Below are 21,454 nucleotides of genomic sequence, written 5' to 3'. Positions count from 1 at the left end.
CTTTTTAGGTGTTTTCACTAAAAAACACTTAGCAAAAGATGTTTATTACACATCAAACATTCATATTCCTCCATTAAACATCAAAATACAACCATGTTACACATGGTTCAAATTTCATGCATGAACCCTAGCTCAAAATAATGGTAGAAATAGCTAGATCGGTTGATGACAACTTCAAAAATGTAAACATTAAAAACGGGGCTTGGGAGCACTTACAATCAAGCTTGAAAAGATGAACAAACCTTAGCTATGGTGACTCTTTGAATTTTGGCTAGCACTGGGAGAAGATGAGCAAATTTTTACTTATTTTTCCCTTTTTATTCTTTTATTTACCAAAAGATAAAAATGCCCTTAAGGTATTTCTTTCAAAATTTTCCTATTCATGCCCATTTTTTTCCAAAATTTTAAAACTTGGTCTAATTGCTATTTAAGGACCTCTAATTAATAATCCAATGCAATTTCATGCTTGAAGCTTCTAGAACACAAGTTTTATGACTTATTCAATTTAGTCCCTGAAGTCAAATTAAACATCTTAGGCATAGAATTTCTTCATGAAATTTTTTCACAAACATGCAATCATGTCTTGGATCATCAAAAAATCGTAAAAATAATTATTTCTACTTCATATTTGTAGTCTTGAAACCACTGTTCCGACTAGACCCTATTTCAGGATGTTACATTTATAGTGCTAGAAAGCTTGTGAAGGTTGGAGATCATTGGAGCATCGTCACACTATCAACTAGCTAATTTGGGTATATATATAGTAGAATCATTTTGGTATAATGGCATGTATAGGACAACTTGGCCAATAGTGGCTTGAAAATGCTATTTTGTAACCTAGCCATTGGAATGGCTAGTAATAGTTCATTTTGGTATGACTAAGTCAGTTATTATGATATATATACACATGTTTTATGTTAAGAATATGTGATCAAATGTTGTTAATGCCTAAGTTGAACTAAGATCAGGTTGTGATCATGTATGCATGTAGTGATATGCCTTGTGAATGATGAAATTGCTTAAGTTGAATGCTTGAAATGGTTGGTATTGGATGTGTGTCTCAAGTGCAGGTTATGGGTGTGATTTTGGGTGAGAAATGAAGTTAGAAATGGCTTCATTTTGTCCACACGGACAGACACACGGGCGTGTGTCTAGACCGTGTATGACACATAGCTGGGTACACGGGCGTGTAGTTAGGTTGTGTGTCCTCTGCACCTTAATCTTGAGAAACAGAATGCTCAGAATTGAGCACACGGGCAGAGACACGAGCGTGTGTCTCAGTCGTGTGTGCTACACGACTTAGAACACCAGCGTGTGTCTTGGCCATGTGAAACCTGCACCTAATTTCGAATTGAATTAATTAACCACACGGCCTAGCACACGGACGTGTGGCATGGCCATGTGCACAAGTCAAAGAGTTATATGGGGTAGAACACGGCTTATAGCACGAGCATGTCCCAGGGTCACATAGGTGTGTCCCTTGGACCACATGGGCATGTGAGCCTGCACCTTAGAAAAATTTTATAATTTCACGAAAAATTCTTAGAGGCTTTGATTAAGTCTCAACTCATTTCTAATGATCGTATTGGGCCTCGAGGGTTTATTTAAAGGACGTTATGAATGATCTCGGCCAATGAATAGTGATTGACATGATTTATCTATAAATATTTCTAAAAGTTTTGGTAATGCTTCGTAACCTTGTTTCAGTAACGGATACGGGTTAGGGGTGTTACATATGAGACTACCTCAAGGCTGAGTATCAAGGAGATGAGAGGATCAAGAGCATGAAGGTGTTGAACTTGATCAGAGAATTCGAAAGACTATAAATGAAGGAGTTTAAGTCAATCAAAGAATACTCGGACAAGTTGATAGATATTTCTATCAAGGCAAAAGTTTTTGAGACTGGTGTAGAAAATACTTATCTTTGTGCCTAAGAAGTATTAAGAAATAATTTCCTCTTTGGAAAACACTAAGGACTTGACTCAGGTGAGAGTGGTGGAGTTGATCAGTGCTTTACAAGAACAGGATCAAAGGAGGTTAATGAGATAAGAAAGAAGCATAGAAAGAGATTAGAAAGCTAAGATGCAACAGGGTGAAAGAAGAAAGGAACATGAGTATAATGGAAAGAAGAGTGGTGGCAGTAGTGGTTCAGAAACTACTGCAAAAACTAATGTTACTGGAAATTCTAACAAATATTATTCATGTAAGTTTGTGGAAAATAGAATCATCCTTATCTTAGGTGTTGGAGAAGGCTAGATGTGAAGTGCAAAAGGTGTAACTTGTTGGGACATATTGAAGGGTTTTACAAAGAGCCAAGAAATCAGTAGCAAAGTGCAGCACATGCTACAATTAAAAAAGAAGATGACCAACTATTTGTTGTTTCTTGCTTCTCATCAAGCACTCCATGTGACAGTTGGTTAGTTGATAGTGGTTGCACTTCTGATGAGGAGTTGTTTAAAGACCTTTATAGCTCATTGAAGTCGAGAGTAAGGATAGGAAATAGAGAGTACCTAGAAGTGAAAGAAAAAGGCACAGTAGTAATAGAGAGCCGTGTTGGAACTAAGTTGATTTCAAATGTTTTGTTTGCATCTGAGATTGATCAAAACTTGTTAATTGTGGGGCAATTTGTAAAGAATGGATTTAAGTTAATGTTTGAAGAAGGAATGTGTCTAATCCTTAACTCTTGTGGCAATGTATTATTTAGGATCAAGATGCAAAAAAAAAAAGAGTTTCTCTTTGAATCCACCCAATGAGGAGCAAGTGGCATTCAAGTGTCAAGTCAATGACTCTGAATTGTGACATAAGAGGTTAGGAAACTTTCATTACAAAGGTCTATAGTTCATGTAGAAAAATAAGATGGCAATTAGGTTACCAATTTTGAAGAAGTTAAATTCGAGATGCAAAGCTTGCTTGACTAGCAAACAAACAAGGTTGCCTTTCAAAATCTCAACTTGGAGAGCCAAAGTGAAGTTGCAATTAATTAACATTGATTTGTGTGGTCCACAAGCAACTCCTTCATTGAATGGTAGTAGGTATTTCATTATCTTTATTCATGATTTTACTAGAATGTGATTGACTTACTTTATAAAGAAAAAATCCAATGTTGTTGATGTGTTTTTTAAGTATAAAAGATGGGTTGAGAATCAAAGTGGTTGTAAGATTCAGATTGTCAGATATGATAATAGGAGAAAATATACCTCACAAAAGTTTAGTACTTTCTGTGAAGAGGTTGGGATAAAGCATCAACTCACTACTCCTTACTCTCCACAATAGAATAGAGTTAGTGAGAGGAAAAACAAGACCATTATAGAGATAACTAGGTGCATGCTACATAAGAAGTCTTTACGTAATGAGTTTTGGGCTTAGGTAGCTAACACAACTGTATTTTTTATAAATAGATTGCCTAAAATGGTATTGGAGAAAAAAACACCCTATAAAGCTTGGTTTGAAATGAAGCCAACTCTGAAGAATTTGAAGGTATTTGGTTATTTATGTTTCTATCATGTTCCACAGGTTAAGAGGGACAAGTTGGAAGAAAACTCTGAGCATGGAATATTGGTTAGTTATAGTTTGGTGTCAAAAGCCTATAGAATCTATCAACCCCAGACAAGGAAGATAATTGTAAGTAGAGATGTTAAGTTCCTAAAAGATGAGTAGTGGGATTGGATAAGGGATGAAAAAAAAAACAAGAGTTCTCTCTTAATCCTAATAAACTGGTGGATGATACACCAATTAGAGGTATAAGATCATTTAGTGAACTTTATCAAAGGTGTAGTGTAGCCATTCTTGAACCTGCAGGGTATGAGGAAGCTAAAAATGATCAAGAGTGGATGGAGATAATTAAGGAAGAGTTGGGTATGATAGAGAAAAACCAAACATGAGAACTAGTTGAGAGGCCTGAAAATAGAAAGGTGATTAGAGTAAAGTGGGTTTTCAGGACCAAAATTAATCCTTACGGCTTAGTGAACAAGTAAAAGGCCAGGTTGGTGGTGATGGGATATGCATGGGTTTGTGGAGTTTATTTTTCTGAAACTTTTGCTCATGTGACAATAATGGACACAATTAGAATGCTTCTATCCATGTTAGCTCAACAAGGTTAGAGGGTGTTGAAGTTAGATGTGAAGTTAGCATTCTTGAACAAAGTATTAGAGGAAGAAATATATGTTGAGCAACCAAAGGGCTTCATCACACCAAGTCAATAAGAGAAGGTTTGTTTGTTAAGGAAAGCTCTCTATGGGTTGAAACAGGCTCCCAAAGAATGGTACAACAAGATAGATGAACATCTGTTGAACTTGGGATTTATGAAGAGCCTGAGTGAATCCACTCTTGTTGTGAAGAAGTTAGGTACAAATCTAATCATTATGTCTCTCTATGTAGATGACATGTTGGTGATAGGAAGTGATGCAACTTAAATTGAAGCGTTCAAAAATGATATGATAGAGGTATTTGAGATGACTGATCTTGGTGAGATGCATTACTTTTTGGGAATGGAGATCAAGCAAGGTCAAAATGAGATTTTTTTTTTGCCAGAAGAAGTATATGAAGGAGATTCTAAAGAGGTTCCATATGGAGGAGTGCAATAGTGTGAGCACTCCAATGAATTAGAAAGAAAAACTTCAGAAGATAGATGGGGTAGATCTTGTTGATGAGAAGGTGTATAGGAGTATTGTTGGGCGTTTTATGTACCTCACATCCACTAAGCTAGAGATCATACACACGGTAAGCGTTTTGTCTAGATTTCTCCATTGTGCAAGTGAAATTCATATGATTGCTGCAAAGAGGATATTAAGATATTTGAAGGGGACACTTGCATATAAAATCAATTTTAGCAAAGTTGAGAAGTTCAAGTTACAGGGTTATTTTGGTCGTGATTGGGCTGGATCACTAGATGATATGAGAAGAACTTCAAGCTATTGTTTCACGTTTGGGTCAGGTTGTTTTCATGGTGTTCAAGAAAGCAAGAGATGGTGGCTCAATCTACTACGAAAGTTGAATTCATTGCAGCTACAACTACTATGAATCAAGCCTTATGGCTGAAGAAGCTAATGAATTATCTGCATTTGAAGCAAGAAAGGAGTATAAAAGTGTTTGTGGATAATCAAGATACTCTAGCTATTTCACTTAATCATGTATTTTATGAAAAACAAAGTATTTTAAAGTCAAGTATTATATGATAAGGGAAGTACAAAAGACAGGTCAAGTAAAGCTGGTTTATTGTAGATCAGAGGACCATGTGGCATACATTTTTACTAAGTATTTCCATGTTAGTCTATTTGAGTTTCTTAAGAACAAATTTGGTGTCTGTAGCACTTGATTCATAAGGAGAATGTTAGTGTTTCAAGGGTTGCAAAGTTTGTTATAAATAAGACTAAGTGCTAGGAGTTGTTAGCTTGTTAGTAGGAGTAGGAAATTAAAATTTGGTTGAGGTTGTTACTTGAGACATGTAATAAGGGTTGCTTGGTTAATGAATTTAATCATACCTTTCATTCATATCTTTTTATGCTTCTATTAGTTCTCTGCTAAACGAACAATAAATGAAACAAGCTATAGAAGCCTTGTTGGATGCTTGTTTTACTTCACAACATCTAGACTAGACATTGTATTTGTTGTTAGTCTTTTATCCAGATTCCTACATTGCTACAATGTGATTCATTTTAAGGTAGAAAAAAGGGTCTTGAGATATATTAAAGAAACTCTAGGCCATAGAGTTAGATTCATGAAAACTGACAACTTGTATCTAGTTGGATACATAGACAGCGACTGGGCTGGATCAACTGATGACATGAAGAGCACATCAGGGTATTTTTATACTTGGTTCAGCAGTGTTTTGTTGGAGCTCAAAGAAACAAGATACAGTGGCTCAGTCAATAGCCGAAGTAGAGTATGTTGTGACTACAATAGCCGTTAACCAAGCCATTTGGCTAAGGCAGCTTATTTCTGATTTGAACTTGAATCAAAGGGAAGCAACAAAGATCTATTGTGTTAATCAATCTACTGTTGCAATTGCAAATAATCCAGCGTTTCATGGAAAAATAAAATACTTCAAGATTAAATATTATTGTGAGAGAAGTGTAGCAATCAAAGGAAGTGAAATTGGTTCATTGTAGTTCTAAAGACCAACTTGTAGACATTTTAACCAATCCCCTTAGGACTATTAGGTTTGAGAGGTTAACAAACACATTGGTGTCTGCTTGATAACCTATAAAAGTAAAATATTTTAATCTTATTCTTAATGCATTTTTGGATGGTTAATTGTGAAAATTAGTGAATTTGATGTTCCTAATCCTTTAAATTCATGTTTCTATACTTAGGAGAGCATTTGGGAGCGAAAGGAGCAAAAAATGAGCCAAGATCGGGCAAATAGAGTTGTTTTCAAGAGCTGTATGGCCTGGGCATTTCCACACGGGTTGGACACATGCCCATGTGCCAGCCAGTGTCGATTTCCCACCTTGCTTCCCAAACACGCGGAACAACACAACTTTTAGGCTTTCTGAGCATTCTAAAGTCTATAAATACCAATTAGAAGAAGAGATATGAGTGTCATCTGAGAAGATCGAAGAAAACACTTGAAGAATGCCATCGGAGCCAACTCTGAAATGGTTCTCCATCAAGATCGAAGATATTCTTTCAATTTCTTTTGAAGTTTTTATGAGTTTCTTTGTTTCTTGTGGCTTTTCTGACTTTGAGATATTTTCATTTAGGATTATGAACTAATTCTCTAGATACTTAGGGAAGATGAAACCTAAGATGAATTCTATTATTTGATTTCTGATTTACATGATAAATACTTGATTCTTGTTCTCAATTATGTGGACTTATTTCTTGTTTTAATATTTTCGAGATATTAATTCATGTTTAATGTGTTTAATTCAATGGAGGAAATGTCACTTTTTAAGAGTTGGTCTAGCATAATTGAGTGGAGTTGCATGCAATTTTAGAAATAGGACGACATAAATCTATCGAATTAGAGTTAAATCTAATAGGGAATCCATAGATCGAGTTAATGTGACGATAGGGGTTTTAATTAGAAAGAGATTTCAATTAATCAACCTAGAGTCAATTGTTTTTACTCTCGAAGAGATATTAACATAATTTAGGAATTTCTATGGATCAAAATACTAAGTGAATAAATCGTTTAAATTAAATTCATAATAATAAAAGAAGTCTAGGTGGATTCTTTTCTGGGTATTGTCTCTCTCATTGGTTATCTTTTGATTATTTTCCTGATTCGTTCTCTGTTGCGCTCTTAGTTTAATTAGTTTAGTAATTTTAGATTAAAACTCATCACTCCAAATTATCAGCTAAATAATAAGAAAACGATAATTACTAATACTTTTAGTCTTTGTGGATGCGATATCTTTACTCACTATAGTTTTACTATTATTCGATAGGCGCGCTTGCCTTTGTCGTATTTATAGTTAGTTTAGTGATCATCACTGTTACATAGAAGCCAAGGAGGAATGTTACAAGTTGGCCAACCATGTAGCAGTTGAAACTATGATGCATGTTGATTTTGTTCAAAACATGTTTGCTCAGCTTTAGTTTCATTCTAGTTTCATTTGATTTGATCTTAACAAATGTATTTGTTATGCACTTATTTGATTAGGTGTTGATTGACTTTTTATGTTAAAGTGCAAGCAATGCTTTGTAAGTTACAATATAGTTGGTGAGAGTAGTTGTGTATTTGGTAATGTTTAGTGACTTAAATTGTAATGTTTTCCTGTAGAAGGAATAAGCAGATCATTTTCATGCTTCTTGCTGCTCGGTTTTTCATATATTCTTTGTTTCTAGTTCTTTGAAAAACACCAACACTATTTTAAGTAGTAGTAATATTTGCTACACCCTCAAACTTCAACAACGATCCTTAATTCTACTCACGGCAACTGCAAACTTTGGTTTTATCTTCTTACACAAATGTGTGTTTGCTTTTGTTGATAATCTATAGCCAAATTTTCTGTCGTTAATGTTTTGTTTTTGTTTCATATTTTCTTGGGTTATGTTATGCTCTCATCGCAAAACATTATTTTTTTCTTTTGCATTTAATTTTCTCCTCTGGTTTTTTTTTCAGCGACGTTTCTTCTATATCTTTCTTGCTCCATTTGCTAATTGTCTGGCTTGGTTTTATCTTCCTATGTTGTCTCATGTTTGGTTTTGTAAACAATTTTTGTTGTTTGCTTTCTTTGACTTTTTTTTGGGTTTTGCACACTTTTCTTTTCCTTTATTTTGGTTGCATATTGAATCAATTTTAAATTTTTTTATTCTAAATGCTAACTTCTTCTTCTTTGTTTTGATTTCTTCTTTGTTTTGATTTGAATGAATGGATGATTAAAATTCTTACTATATACCCATTTGTTACAAATACAAATAGTGTGACCCCATCCCCTATCTTCAATATTATATAAAAAAATGTCAGCTTCTTTTTTTTATAAGTAGAAATAAAGTTTCAACTACTTTTATTCTATTTTTACAAATCATTAATTAATTAATTTTGACATCTAACTATATTTTATTTTATTTATAACTAAAAATCAAAAACACTATAAAAATAGAAAAAATAGTAATTGCATTATATTGTATGTCATGTTAAGCCATATTCTTGGATTATTGAAAAATTTTATTTTTAATGACTTATTTTTTAATACAAAAAAGAAAGATAAGAGTTAATCATTTACATATGTAAATATTGATAAATTTAAGTAAAATTTTATATTTATATTTCGAGTAGAATTAGATTTAGACAAACATAAAATATATAAATATTATATATAGATTTGACCCGAATTTAACTTGACCCTACCCATAAATACTTTTATAACAAATAGAACAACAATAAGTTAACTTGCACAACACAACTAATAAGACAGTTCAAACTTAACTTACCCATGATAATCACAGTACAAAGAAAAATTATTTAAGCATAACCGCAAGCGCTCTTAAGTTGCAGCCTCACATTGCATATCAAAGTAAATTTTCCCAACCAACTTTCCAATGCATAAGAAAATTTATAGTTGAAGTTTTGTTTTATATATAAATATTGGTAGGGATTTATTACATTAATGTAAAATTAAAGTGATTTTATTTTAAATAAAATAAATCATGTTGCTTGTTGAAGTGTTAGCCGAAGTAACCATCGCTTTTGTTAGTACTTCTCCAGTCAATTAAAAAATACTTACCTCAGACAATAAAACTTCTATCAATGGTGAATAAGTCTTCCACATTTAGAGCACAAATCTAGCTTTGCAAAGTAACATTTAATCCATCTTAATTTACATAAGTTTTATCAAATCAATTATCCTTAATAAAATATAAGGATATAAAATATCATAAAATTAGCTCATATAAAATTAATTATAATTAAATTGTTTAAAAAATAGAAATTTTAAATTACGAAAATATTTATTTTACATTTTATCATTAACTTTTAAACATCTAATCCATCTTAATTTTAAACGTAAAATCTTCATATGATAATATGATATTAAAATAAATTTGAAGTATTTGAAAATATTTTCCAGGAATTTTTATTTACTTATCATTTTTTTATAAAAAAAATACTATCGAGTTGTTTTTATTATCAAATTTATTTAAAATATTAAAAATATTATTTTCATTTGATTTAAGTTTTTCAACTATTTACCGATCAAGATTTTGGTTAGTAAATTACTAATTGTACTTTTTTTAGAAAAAAATTATACACTGAGCAAATTATAAAATAAAAAAAAATTAAAAATTCAAGATGAAAAAAATTGAAGGCAAAGTCTAAAAGCGTTTGTTCTTGTCTATGGTACTGAAATTTTTATTGGAAGTCTTCTGTCAAAGATGAAGAAGACATAATGAGTATAATAAAGGGTTGAAGGGATTGAGATTTTCAGAGAAAATGGAGAATTATGAAAGGAAACGATTGGATTAATTTGTAGGAATGTTGATAAATGGTGATATTTTTAGTGTTTGGCTTTTAGTATTTGTTTGTTGGAGAAGGCAAAGGTCAAATATGGGGGGTGGGCGAATAAGGACACTGGGAAAACGCTGTTCAGGCGTTGGTTGTGGATTAATAATGTGTTCCACAACTTGGACGAAACTCACCACCCTTCTTTAAATTACGTAAACTATATTGAAAGTATAATAATAAAACAAACAAAAATTACATGTTTTGTTTCTTTTGAATTGCTTGGTGTTTAAGTAATAGTTGCAGGAGCTATAGTTTTTTTTTATGTTTTATGGGACTTTTATTTCTTTTTACTAAAAAAATAAAAACTAATTCGGAGAAACTTGGCTTCCATTGGGAGCATATAGGTAAGCTGAGGGAGCATTGTTAGTCATTTCAAACGGCATAAGCATTACTTTATACATTTAAATCAAGTGAGTGCATTGAGTTGAGTTGAGATGATGGGGCCAGTATGGCTAAGGCTAATCTTGACAACTGTGTTGGTTTCAGAAGGTGCGGTGTGGAATGATGGGAGTGTTGCGCTCTTGCAACTCCAATATGTGTTAACAGATATAGAGTATTCACGCGAGGGTTCAGATTGCTGTCAGTGGGAATGGGGAAATCCAAATACCAATTGAAAATTATATGTCAAATTGACTTAATTTATTAATTAATGAAATTATGTGAAGCTGAAATTTCAAAGGGGAAACTTCTCAAACCCTTCCCTGAGGAACTAACATTGAATTAACTGCGTAGGAGTTTGGAATGGATTGGGCGGTTTGGATGAATTTTCCGTAAACTTCATAAAAATGAGATTAGATAGCTACCCTTGCTTCACACGTTTATCGTTCGGGTTCTCATCTGAGAATTTTTTTAAATTTTTTTTTTTTTTTGAAAATGGATTAAAGAAAATCGTGGGAAGAGGGTAGAATTATTGTGTTTGAATTTCATGTTTGTTTGTTTGGTTTTATATGGTAGTTGTGTTTAAAATGTAATATATTTATATAAATTGTCATATAATTTTTTAGATATTTACGTCATATTTGTGTTTATATTGCTAATCATATCTTAATTTTGATGGATGGTTGGGAAATATTATATGATATAATTTTATTTTTAACGTTTTCTTTAATAAGATTTTACAGTTCTTGATTTATTAATTTGTAAGGGCGCTGATAAACAGCTTTCTTGTCCTATTATTGTTAATTATATTTCCTACCTTCCAATAAAATTTTTTTATATAGTTTTCGGCTTTAGGTTGGTGTTTATAGTCCTAACTCCCAAGTCAATTGCAGACATTAAATTAGTTTAAGTAATAAAGAAAGACTTTACTTTTAGAAAAAAGGAAAAAAAAAAAAAACAGGAAAAGTTGTGGGGAAACTAGAGCGTCTGCCTATATAATGGAGTTAAGGGATCACTTCCAAAAGCATAAGTGGTCTTAATTAATTAGTGTATTGAGTTGAGATCATGGGGCCGATATGGTTTAGGGTAATCTTCATACTTTGTGTTGGGAAGAAACCGAACAACCGAAATAAAGCGAAAACACAACCGGTGTTCTTTCTCTCCTTATAACTCCTGTCAAAAATTATGGCAAGCACAATAGCACAAGATATGTTCTCTAGCAACCTTAATCAACCACAAATCAACTAATGCAACCACAACAAAAATAAATAGAGACACCGATATTTTTACGTGGAAAACCCCTCTAAATCAAGGGTAAAAACCACGGGACTTTAGAGTCTGATAAAGAGCTCTACTATCATCAAATGTTCGACTACAAGATCACAATATCAAGCCTACAACAAGCATTCAACTCCGACAAGGCTAACAATATGTAATCTTTAGCAAAAGAGAGAAAAATGAGAGAACATCACCAAAAACGTAGCTACTGAAAAATGGGTATTTCCGATGCTACAAGTCTCGGATGAAAAATCCGACCGTACAAAGTCAAGAACACCTTATCACCTAGCTGCTGTCCAAAAATCAGCTCAATCGAACCACGGATGGACCTTCGATCGAGGAGTTGATCACTGCTGCACCAAGCTTGAAAAACTGATTTTTTTCTATTCTCTCTTTTTCTCCAACGAGCTTCAATCTCACTCTCTGTTTTTCTCTCTTTTAAATTGAGAATTTGACACTCAATAATAATAGAAAGGCTGCCCACATCCCACACATAAAAAAAATTGGCTTTTGACAAAATCAAAGAAAGACAAAACATTATGGCAGAAAATATGGGTTTCCCACATAGTGGGACCCATACCCAACAAATCTCCCCCTCCAACTATGTGGGGAATGCCTCCATGCCGGAGGTCAAACAACATGCTTCAAACTTTCCTCTTGGTAAGGCCTTCGTCAACATATCAGCACCATTGTCATTAGTGTGTATCTTCTCAAGCTCTAATAGCTTAGCTTCAAGAACATCTCGTATCCAATGGTACCTCACATCAATATGCTTAGATCTAGCATGAAAAGTTGAGTTCTTACCAAGATGAATAGCACTCTGGCTATCACAGTACAGGACATACTTCTCCTGAGTAAAACCAAGCTCATGCACAAACTTCTTCATCCAAAGCATCTCCTTACACGCTTCGGTTGCTGCAATGAACTCTGATTCGGTGGTGGACAATGCAACACACTTTTGCAGTCTCGATTGCCATGCCACAGCTCCCCCTGCATAAGTGATTAAGTAACCTGAAGTAGATCTCTTCGAGTCAATGTCTCCGGCCATGTCTGAATCTGTATACCCAACAAGAACAGGTTTCTCATTGCCGAAACAAAGTTTCATGTTGGAAGTGCCACGAAGATATCTCATAATCCACTTCACTGCATTCCAATGCTCTCTGCCTGGATTAGAAAGAAACCGACTAACTGTACCAACGGCATAAGCCAAGTCTGGTCTCGTGCAAACCATTGCGTACATCAAACTACCCACGGCTGAAGAGTAAGGAATTTTCTGCATCTCTTCCTTCTCCTTTTCTGTGGAAGGACTATGCTTAACACTCAATCTAAAGTGCATAGCAAAGGGAGTATTCACCGCTTTAGCTTTGTCCATACTAAACCTTTGAAGTACTTTCTCAATGTACCTCTCTTGTGATAACCATAATTTCTTGGCCTTTCTATCACGTGTCAGTCTTATGCCAAGAATTTGCTTTGCTGGCCCCAAATCCTTCATTGCAAAGGATTTACTCAACTCTTGTTTCAACTTCTCAATTCTAGAAGCATTCTGACCAACAATAAGCATATCATCACATAGAGCAAAAGAATAATAAAATCATCACCAGAGAATTTCTTAACAAACACGCAATGATCAGAAGTAGTCTTCGTGTAGCCTTGCTCCCCCATAACAGACTCAAATTTCTTGTACCATTGCCTTGGAGCTTGCTTCAAACCATACAAGCTCTTCTTCAATCTGCACACATAGTCCTCTTTCCCTTGTGCAACAAAACCCTCTGGCTGCTCCATGTAAAGCTCTTCTTCCAAGTCACCATGAAGAAAAGCAGTTTTCACATCCATTTGTTCAACCTCTAGGTCATAACAAGCTGCCAAACTCAGTATAGTTCTGATAGATGACATCTTCACAACCGGAGAAAATATTTCTTCAAAATCAACCCCCTTTTTCTGAGTATAACCCTTGACGACCAATCTAGCTTTGTATCGTGGAGATGAAGACTTCTCTTCTTGCTTCAACCTGTAAACCCACCGATTCTTCAAAGCTCTTTTGCCCTTAGGCAGTTTCACCAATTCAAAAGTATGGTTCTCATGCAAGGATTAAAGTTCGTCTTTTATCGCTTCAACCCACTGATCTTTGCATTCACTCTCCATAGCCTCTTCATAACATTCAGGTTCTCCCCCGTCAGTCAAAAGAACATATTCATCAGGAGAATACCTGACAGAAGATCGTCGATCTCTGGAAGACCTTCGAAGTGGAACTGCTGGTGGAGCTATAGGTGCTTGTTGTTGATCATTCACAACATCATCCATGGGAGTATCAAAGTCACCTATAGTCTGATGGTCACCACTAACATCACCATGCACATCATCCTGGATAGGATCTGGTGAAGAGTCTAGGGGAACCGGATTCACATCGATCAAGTCACCACTACCTTGTGAATCCACTTTCTCCGTCTTATCAATGTCATCAATGGTCTGATCCTCAATGAAGACAACATCTCTGCTTCTCACGAGTTTCTTCTGAACTGGATCATAGAGTCTATAACCAAACTCACCATCTAGACCATAACCAATAAAAATGCATTGTCGAGCCTTGGCATCCAACTTGGATCTTTCATCCTTTGGAACATGAACAAATGCTTTACAACCGAACACACGTAGGTGATCATATGACACGTCTTTACCAAACCAAACTCTATCTGGCACATCACCTTTCAAAGGAACACTAGGAGACAGATTTATCACATATGTCACTGTATTCAAAGCTTCAGCCCAAAATGATCTTGGTAACTTTGCATCTGACAACAAACATCTGACTCTCTCAATCAATGTTCGGTTCATTCTTTCAGCTAACCCATTTAACTGTGGAGTCTTTGGTGGTGTTCTCTGATGTCTGATTCCCTGTCGTAGACAATACTCATGAAACGACCCTATGTACTCGCCACCATTATCAGTACGAATGCACTTCAACTTCTTCCCAGTTTCCCTTTCAATTGATGCTTGAAACTGTTTAAACACCTCAAAGACTTGATTTTTAGACTTCAAAGTGTAAACCCATAGCTTTCTTGAACAATCATCAATGAAAGTCACAAAGTAAAGTGCACCACTATGTGATCTTACTTTTATCGGACCACAAACATCTGAATGGACCAACTCTAGCAACTCTGATTTCCTATGAGGAGGATGGCTTCTAAATGAAACTCTTTTCTGCTTTCCTGCTAGACAATGAGCACAATTCTTCAGTGTAGCATTCTTTAAACCCGAAAGTTTATTCTTCTTCACTAAACAGCTAAGCCCCTTCTCACTCATGTGACTGAGTCGTTTATGCCACAATTCAGTTGAGTTGTCATTCAGTGTCACATTCACCGTCTCTCGAGAAGTCAAAGCTTGCATCAAGTACAAATTTGAGCTCTTCTTTCCTCGAGCCACAACCAATGAGCCTTTAGTCAGCTTCCACTGCCCTTCACTGAAGGTGTTACAGAATCCCTCATCATCAAGTTTTCCTGCAGAAATCAAATTCAAATGGACATCCGGTGCATGTCTGACATCCTTGAGAGTTAACTTTGTTCCATTGTTACTCACCAAGCTAACATCTCCCATACCAATAACCGAAACCAAACCATCATTACCCATCTTCAATACCCCAAAATCACCAGGAGTATAAGATGTGAAGAATTCCTTCCTCGACGTGACATGAAGTGATGCACCAGTATCAATCACCCAACTAGTCTCGTCGCATGCTAGGTTGACCAAATTCTCATCACAAATAACTAACAGATCTTCACGAGTAACATTAGCAACACGCTCGGATTTTTCATCGTCATTTCGATCGTGTTTATCACCACCACCTTTGTTCTCTTTCTTCCACTTGAAGCAATATTTCTTGATATGACCTTTCTTACCACAATGATGACACTCAAGATTCTTGTATCTCGATCTTGACTTGCTTCGTCTTTTATCTCTACCCTTTCCATCTTTGTCTCTATTTCTCCCCCTGTTCTCGATAACCAACACCTCGGACTGTGATGTAGAACCTTGAGATCTTCTTCTAACCTCTTCATTCAACACACCACTCTTAGCCAAATCCAAAGTAATAATACCCTGTGGGGCAGAATTAATGAGTGAGACTCGAAAGGTCTCCCAAGAGTCTGGTAGAGTAGCAAGCAACCAAAGTCCTAAAATCTCGTCATCAAATTTGACACCCATACCAAGCAACTGATTCATCACACTCTAAAATTCACTAACATGGTCAGCTATAGACATTCCTTCTTTATATTTCAGCGCCATCATTTTCTTCAGCAAAAATAACTTGTTATTGCCCGACCTCGAAGCATACAAGCTTTCAAGCTTCTCCCACAATGTTCGAGCATGTGTCTCTTGATCAATGTGGTTGTAAACATTTTCTTCAACAAATTGCCGAATAAAGCCACACACTTGTTGATGCTCAAATTCCCATTCTTCATCACTTTTCGAATCTGGTTTTGAGTAGTAAAGACCGGAAGATGCAAAGCCTTCACAAACAACAAGTCGTTCATTTTATTCCGCCAAAGTTGATAATTTGTGCCATTCAACATAATCATCTTGCTCATATTAATTTCCATAATTACCTGACACAATAACCAAGCTCTGGTACCAGTTTGTTGGGTTGAAACCGAACAACCGAAACAAAGCGAAAGCACAACCAGTGTTCTTTCTCTCCTTATAACTCCTGTCAAAAATTATGGCAAGCACAATAGCACAAGATATGTTCTCTAACAACCTTAATCAACCACAAATCAACTAATGCAACCACAACAAAAATAAATAGAGACACCGATATTTTTACGTGGAAAACCCCTCTAAATCAAGGGTAAAAACCACGGGACTTTAGAGTCCGATAAAGAGCTCTACTATCATCAAATGTTCGACTACAAGATCACAATATGTAATCTTTAGCAAAAGAGAGAAAAATGAGAGAACATCACCAAAAACGTAGCTGCTGAAAAATGGGTATTTCCGACGCTACAAGTCTCGGATGAAAAATCCGACCGTACAAAGTCAAGAACACCTTATCACCTAACTGCTGTCCAAAAATCAGCTCAATCGAACCACGGATGGACCTTCGATCGAGGAGTTGATCACTGCTGCACCAAGCTTGAAAAACTGATTTTTTTCTATTCTCTCTTTTTCTCCAACGAGCTTCAATCTCACTCTCTGTTTTTCTCTCTTTTAAATTGAGAATTTGACACTCAATAATAATAGAAAGGCTGCCCACATCCCACACATAAAAAAATTGGCTTTTAACAAAATCAAATAAAGACAAAACATTATAGCAGAAAATATGGGTTTCCCACATAGTGGGACCCATACCCAACACTTTGTTGGTTTCAAATGATGCAGTGTGGAGAGATGGGTGTTGGCATATTAGAAGTAATTGATTTGAGTGAGAATTTGCTCAAGAGCAGCATACTAGCAGAGCTTAGTGAGTTTTCAAATCTAAAGTCATTAGATATAAAATAGAATGAACTTAACGGATCAATAAATACTAAAAGTAAAAAATATTTACACTTATATAATTTTAGGGTTAGTATTTAATAAACTGACAACGTACTTTTTTTTATTCCACAAATAGTCTTAAAAAGTTGACATATATATATCTTTTTTTTTAAATATTTAATTTTTTAATATTTTACTATACTCATACTCATTAACACTATTTGTGGAGCGTAAAAATTTTATTGGGAATATACCAAATATTTTCCTAATTAATTTAGTCTTAAATATAATCTCATGTTATATTATTTGATTGGAAGTGAAAGACTAATTTTATTTGCGATTTTCCTAGAGTTTTGTGGTTTGAACAATTTAGAGACTCTATACCTGAGTGGCAATGAGGTGAACCAATTTTTGACTTCTAAAGGTGTGTATTAAAATTAATATGTAGCAACAGTTTGTTTCTCTTTTTGAATGAATAAAATTTAATTGTCCAAAAAAAATATATTATACATATGTTTTTTCAAAAGACTTCCATATGAAACTAACTACATTTTATTGCAGGAAATATATTATGTTTAAGTTAAGGACCCTGCTCTTAACAGAGAGTTATTATTTAAACAAAACTGTGGCTATTCAAGGTGAGTTATGGTTATTGTCTGTAATCCTTATTGCAAAAAAAACAAACATCAATTTTATAAAAATTAATACTAACTTCATTTTATTTTAATATTCACAGAGTTGCATGTATTGAGTAATGTGGAGAATCTGTTCTTGGATTCTACCCCTTTGGACATCAGCTTTTTGCAAAGCATTGGCATCTTGACTTCTCTGAAAATCTTGTCTTCGTCTGACTGTGATCTAAATGACGCTATACCTGCTCATCAAGGCAATACAATTACTACATTGTCTAAAGTTAAACCTTCAATTTCTTTTCTAATTAATATTTTTCAATATAACAAATACATACCATAAGTCACACATGGACGCTCTAGTCTTTCTGTTTATTGAACCAAGCACAATCTTAGAGAAATAAAAAACCTCATTCAATATTTCGTCTTCAAATTGCAGGTTTATGCTATCTTAACAATCTTGAAGAATTGAATCTCCACGGAAATGCTCTAAGTGGTGCGATTCCTTCATGTTTGGGTAACTTGACATCTCTTCGCTATTTGGATATCTCTGATAATCGTTTCACTGGAAATACTGCCTCCACTCCCCTCACAAATCTCACAACGCTTCAATTCCTCTCCCTGTCAAAAAATCGATTTCAAGTTCCAGTGTCCTTCAATTCCTTTGCAAATCATTCTCACCTTAAAGTCCTTCTAGCCGATGAAAACGATTTGGTTGCAGAACCAATTGGTTTCCAAATATGGAGGCCAAAATTTCAACTTAAGATCTTTAGTTTGTTCAATTGTACGATTGAAGAACATGGGAAACTACGACTTCCTAATTTCCTCTATTTCCAACACGATTTGAGACACGTTGATCTTTCTTATTGCAATTTTGGCGAGATAAGTTTCCCACATTGGTTGCTACAGAATAATACAAGATTAGAAAAACTAATCCTGAAAGATAGTTCAATTGTGGGTCCTCTGATCTTATCACCACATCCTAATTCCAAGCTGTCAGTACTCGATATATCCAATAATAAGATACAGCATGAAATTCCAAGGAATTTTTGCTCACTTTTTCCACATTTACAGTACTTATTCATGTCTCAAAATGCCTTGACAGCTAATATTCCTCTTTGTTTGGGTGGTTTGAGGAGATTGCGAATGCTAGACTTATCCCATAATAATCTGTTTGGAGAAATTCCTGAAGAGTTGGGCGTAAGTATCTCTTTATTTTATCTTAGACTTTCAAATAACAGCTTGACTGGCAAAATATTTCCCAACTTTTATCATTTATTTAATTAGTTGGAAGCATTATATTTGAACGGAAACAAGCTTGACGGAAAGATTCTTGATTTTTCACCCATTAGCTTAAAAATCTTGAGGAGTTAGATGTGAGTGATAATCATTTCTATGGCAAGCTTCCAAGATGGTTATGGAATAACACAGCATTGGTAATATTGGATTTCTCCAAAAACCATTTTGAGGGCCCCATTCCCATGGGATTATGCAACTTGGTCAATCTTGAATTCCTGGATCTTTCTCTAAATCATCTGTCTGGCACTATTCCATGTTGCCCTAATCTACAAATGATGCAGCATGTACATTTGGCCAAAAATAGACTTAGTGGAACACTGTCAGGTGCCCTTTTTATAAACTCTTCATTGGTAACCTTGGATTTAAGTGAAAATAACTTAACAGGAAGAATTCCAGATTGGATTAGCACGCTACCTGTTTTGAGCGTTTTTCTTCTAAAAGCAAATCAATTAGATGGTGAATTTCCTGTACATTTATGTAGACTGCAATCATTAAGTATCTTAGACCTTTCACAGAATAAAATTTCTGGTCATATACCTTCCTGTTTAAGTAATTTAACTCTCAAGCCAAGGAGTGAAAAGTCTTACACCGGATCTACTGATTTTGGGCTTCTTTTATTTGATAAGATAATAGTAGACATGGGACTAACAATATATAATCTCATAGGCGATTCAGAGACTGAAAAAAATTATCCTTTCATCTTCCAAGAAGAAGAGGTAGAGTTTTCAACAAAGGGTGCAAGATACACGTACAAGGGTAATATTCTTGAATTGTTGTCGGCAATTGATCTCTCTTGCAACCAACTCACAGGGATAATCCCACCTGGATTGGGGAATTTGATTGAAATCCAAAGGTTAAACTATTCACATAACAACTTAACTGGACCTCTCCCCTCAACTTTTTCAAAACTCAAGTAGATTGAGAGTTTGGACCTTTCCTACAACAATTTAAATGGAAGAATCTGCCCTCAAATGACTGAGGTGACCACTTTGGAGGTATTCAGTGTCGCACACAACAACTTGTCAGGGCCTCTCCCTGATAGGAAAAATCAATTTGGGACCTTCGAAGAGAGAAGTTACAAGGGAAATCCTCTTCTTTGTGGACCTCCCTTGAACAAGAGTTGTAATGAAGGTGATTCACTAGGAACTCCAAGTGCTTCATCAAGTGAAGAAGAACACAGTTTTATAGACTAGGGTGATTTCTATATCAGCTTTGCAGTTTCCTATGCAATTATATTCTTGGCAACTATTATTGTACTTTACATAAACCCATATTGAAGACTAGCATGCTTTTATTGCGTCGAAGACTTAGCATCGCCTGCTATTTCTTCATTGTGGATAGTCTTCGTCGGTTGCTCTACTTCAAAAGAAACATCTAACCCCATGCTTCTTCAATGGTTGAAGTTCTTGAGTTCAAGGTCAGTAGATCGGTCCTTTTTTATGTTCAAGATGGAAGTGTGTGTAATGTTATCTAAGCAATTACTTATATTTTGAAACCTATGTTATGTAAAGTGATTGTATCTGATTTTGGTTATAAGATATAATGGTTGTTGAATACAATTAAAATAAATTTAAAATTTGTATATAGCTAGGTATTTTGAAATATAAAAAATTTGCGGCGTGTCAACCTCTTGGCTAGCTATCGTCTGCCTTTTTCGTCTCCCATCAACCCTTTCTTTCTTTCTTCTTCTTATTCGTTACACATGTATTCTCTCTTTTCAGTTTGTAGATCTATTTTGTGGGTATCTTTCTTGTCTGCACAAGTTGTGATGAACAGATGATGGTGCCTGTCGTTCGCTAAAACTCCACTAGCCACTAGTGTCACGGGGTTAGACCTTTCGTCTCACAATTCGTGTGGCCTTAGGCGATTCACTCGACCAAACTCGCCTAAGTCAGCCTTCACTCGAATGAGGATTCCTTAAGAACTCCTCCAAGGCACCAATTGAATAGCGGAAGCGATTTATACCAAAAGATGCAACCAAAAGAACAACAGAAAGGGACGCTCGCAAAGTGTTTGAGTAAATGCTCTCTATTCTCTTATTCATAAAGAATAATGAAACAATGAATGGAGTGAGTACAAATGAGGTGTAGACTCTCTATTTCTAGTTGAGCTCCCCCAAAATTGACAGTCAAGATACGTTTACATCGACGGACGAGATTAAGCATATCCCATGATTTAAGGGATTTACAAGATATTGCCATATCAAATCCTATCTAATCTTACAAGATATGATTCCCTCTATCTTTTAAGATTAGTTACCATAGTTGCCTAAGTTTCCATATCTTAGCAATCGGGCCAACCAAGCTTCAATCTGACAGGCTTCTCCAATAGTTCCTTGAATCGGGCCAATTTTCGTGGGCCAAATGATCCCCATCTAAGTAATAGACCTCCATCGGATGCATTTGGTGCGATGGTCACGGGCTTTGAACTATGACCCGTGACACTAGTAGTTTTT

General features: G+C 35.1%; 1 protein-coding gene across 1 annotated transcript; it reads left to right on the top strand.

The window, feature by feature from the left end:
* Window positions 1-16,984: 16,984 nt before the first annotated feature.
* LOC107895589 (receptor-like protein 15) lies at window positions 16,985-20,192 on the top strand. Its single transcript, XM_016820848.1, has 5 exons — window positions 16,985-17,057; window positions 17,808-17,957; window positions 18,140-18,900; window positions 19,053-19,852; window positions 19,958-20,192. The coding sequence occupies exons 1-5, from the start codon at window positions 16,985-16,987 to the stop codon at window positions 20,190-20,192; spliced, it is 2,019 nt and encodes a 672-aa protein (XP_016676337.1).
* Window positions 20,193-21,454: the final 1,262 nt, after the last annotated feature.

Source organism: Gossypium hirsutum, chromosome A10 (genome assembly GCF_007990345.1).
Source record: "Gossypium hirsutum isolate 1008001.06 chromosome A10, Gossypium_hirsutum_v2.1, whole genome shotgun sequence".
Lineage (NCBI taxonomy): Eukaryota > Viridiplantae > Streptophyta > Magnoliopsida > Malvales > Malvaceae > Gossypium > Gossypium hirsutum.
The sequence above is the reverse complement of the archived record's forward strand: the minus strand, read 5'-3'. Positions and strand labels throughout refer to the sequence as shown.

Coding starts and splice junctions, on each gene's coding strand:
- LOC107895589 (XM_016820848.1), top strand. CDS start 16,985: ATGGGTGTTGGCATATTAGAAGTAATTGATTTGAGTGAGAATTTGCTC. Junction 17,958..18,139: donor CGCTATACCTGCTCATCAAG/GCAATACAATTA, acceptor TTCAAATTGCAG/GTTTATGCTATCTTAACAAT. Junction 18,901..19,052: donor AAATTCCTGAAGAGTTGGGC/GTAAGTATCTCT, acceptor TTCACCCATTAG/CTTAAAAATCTTGAGGAGTT.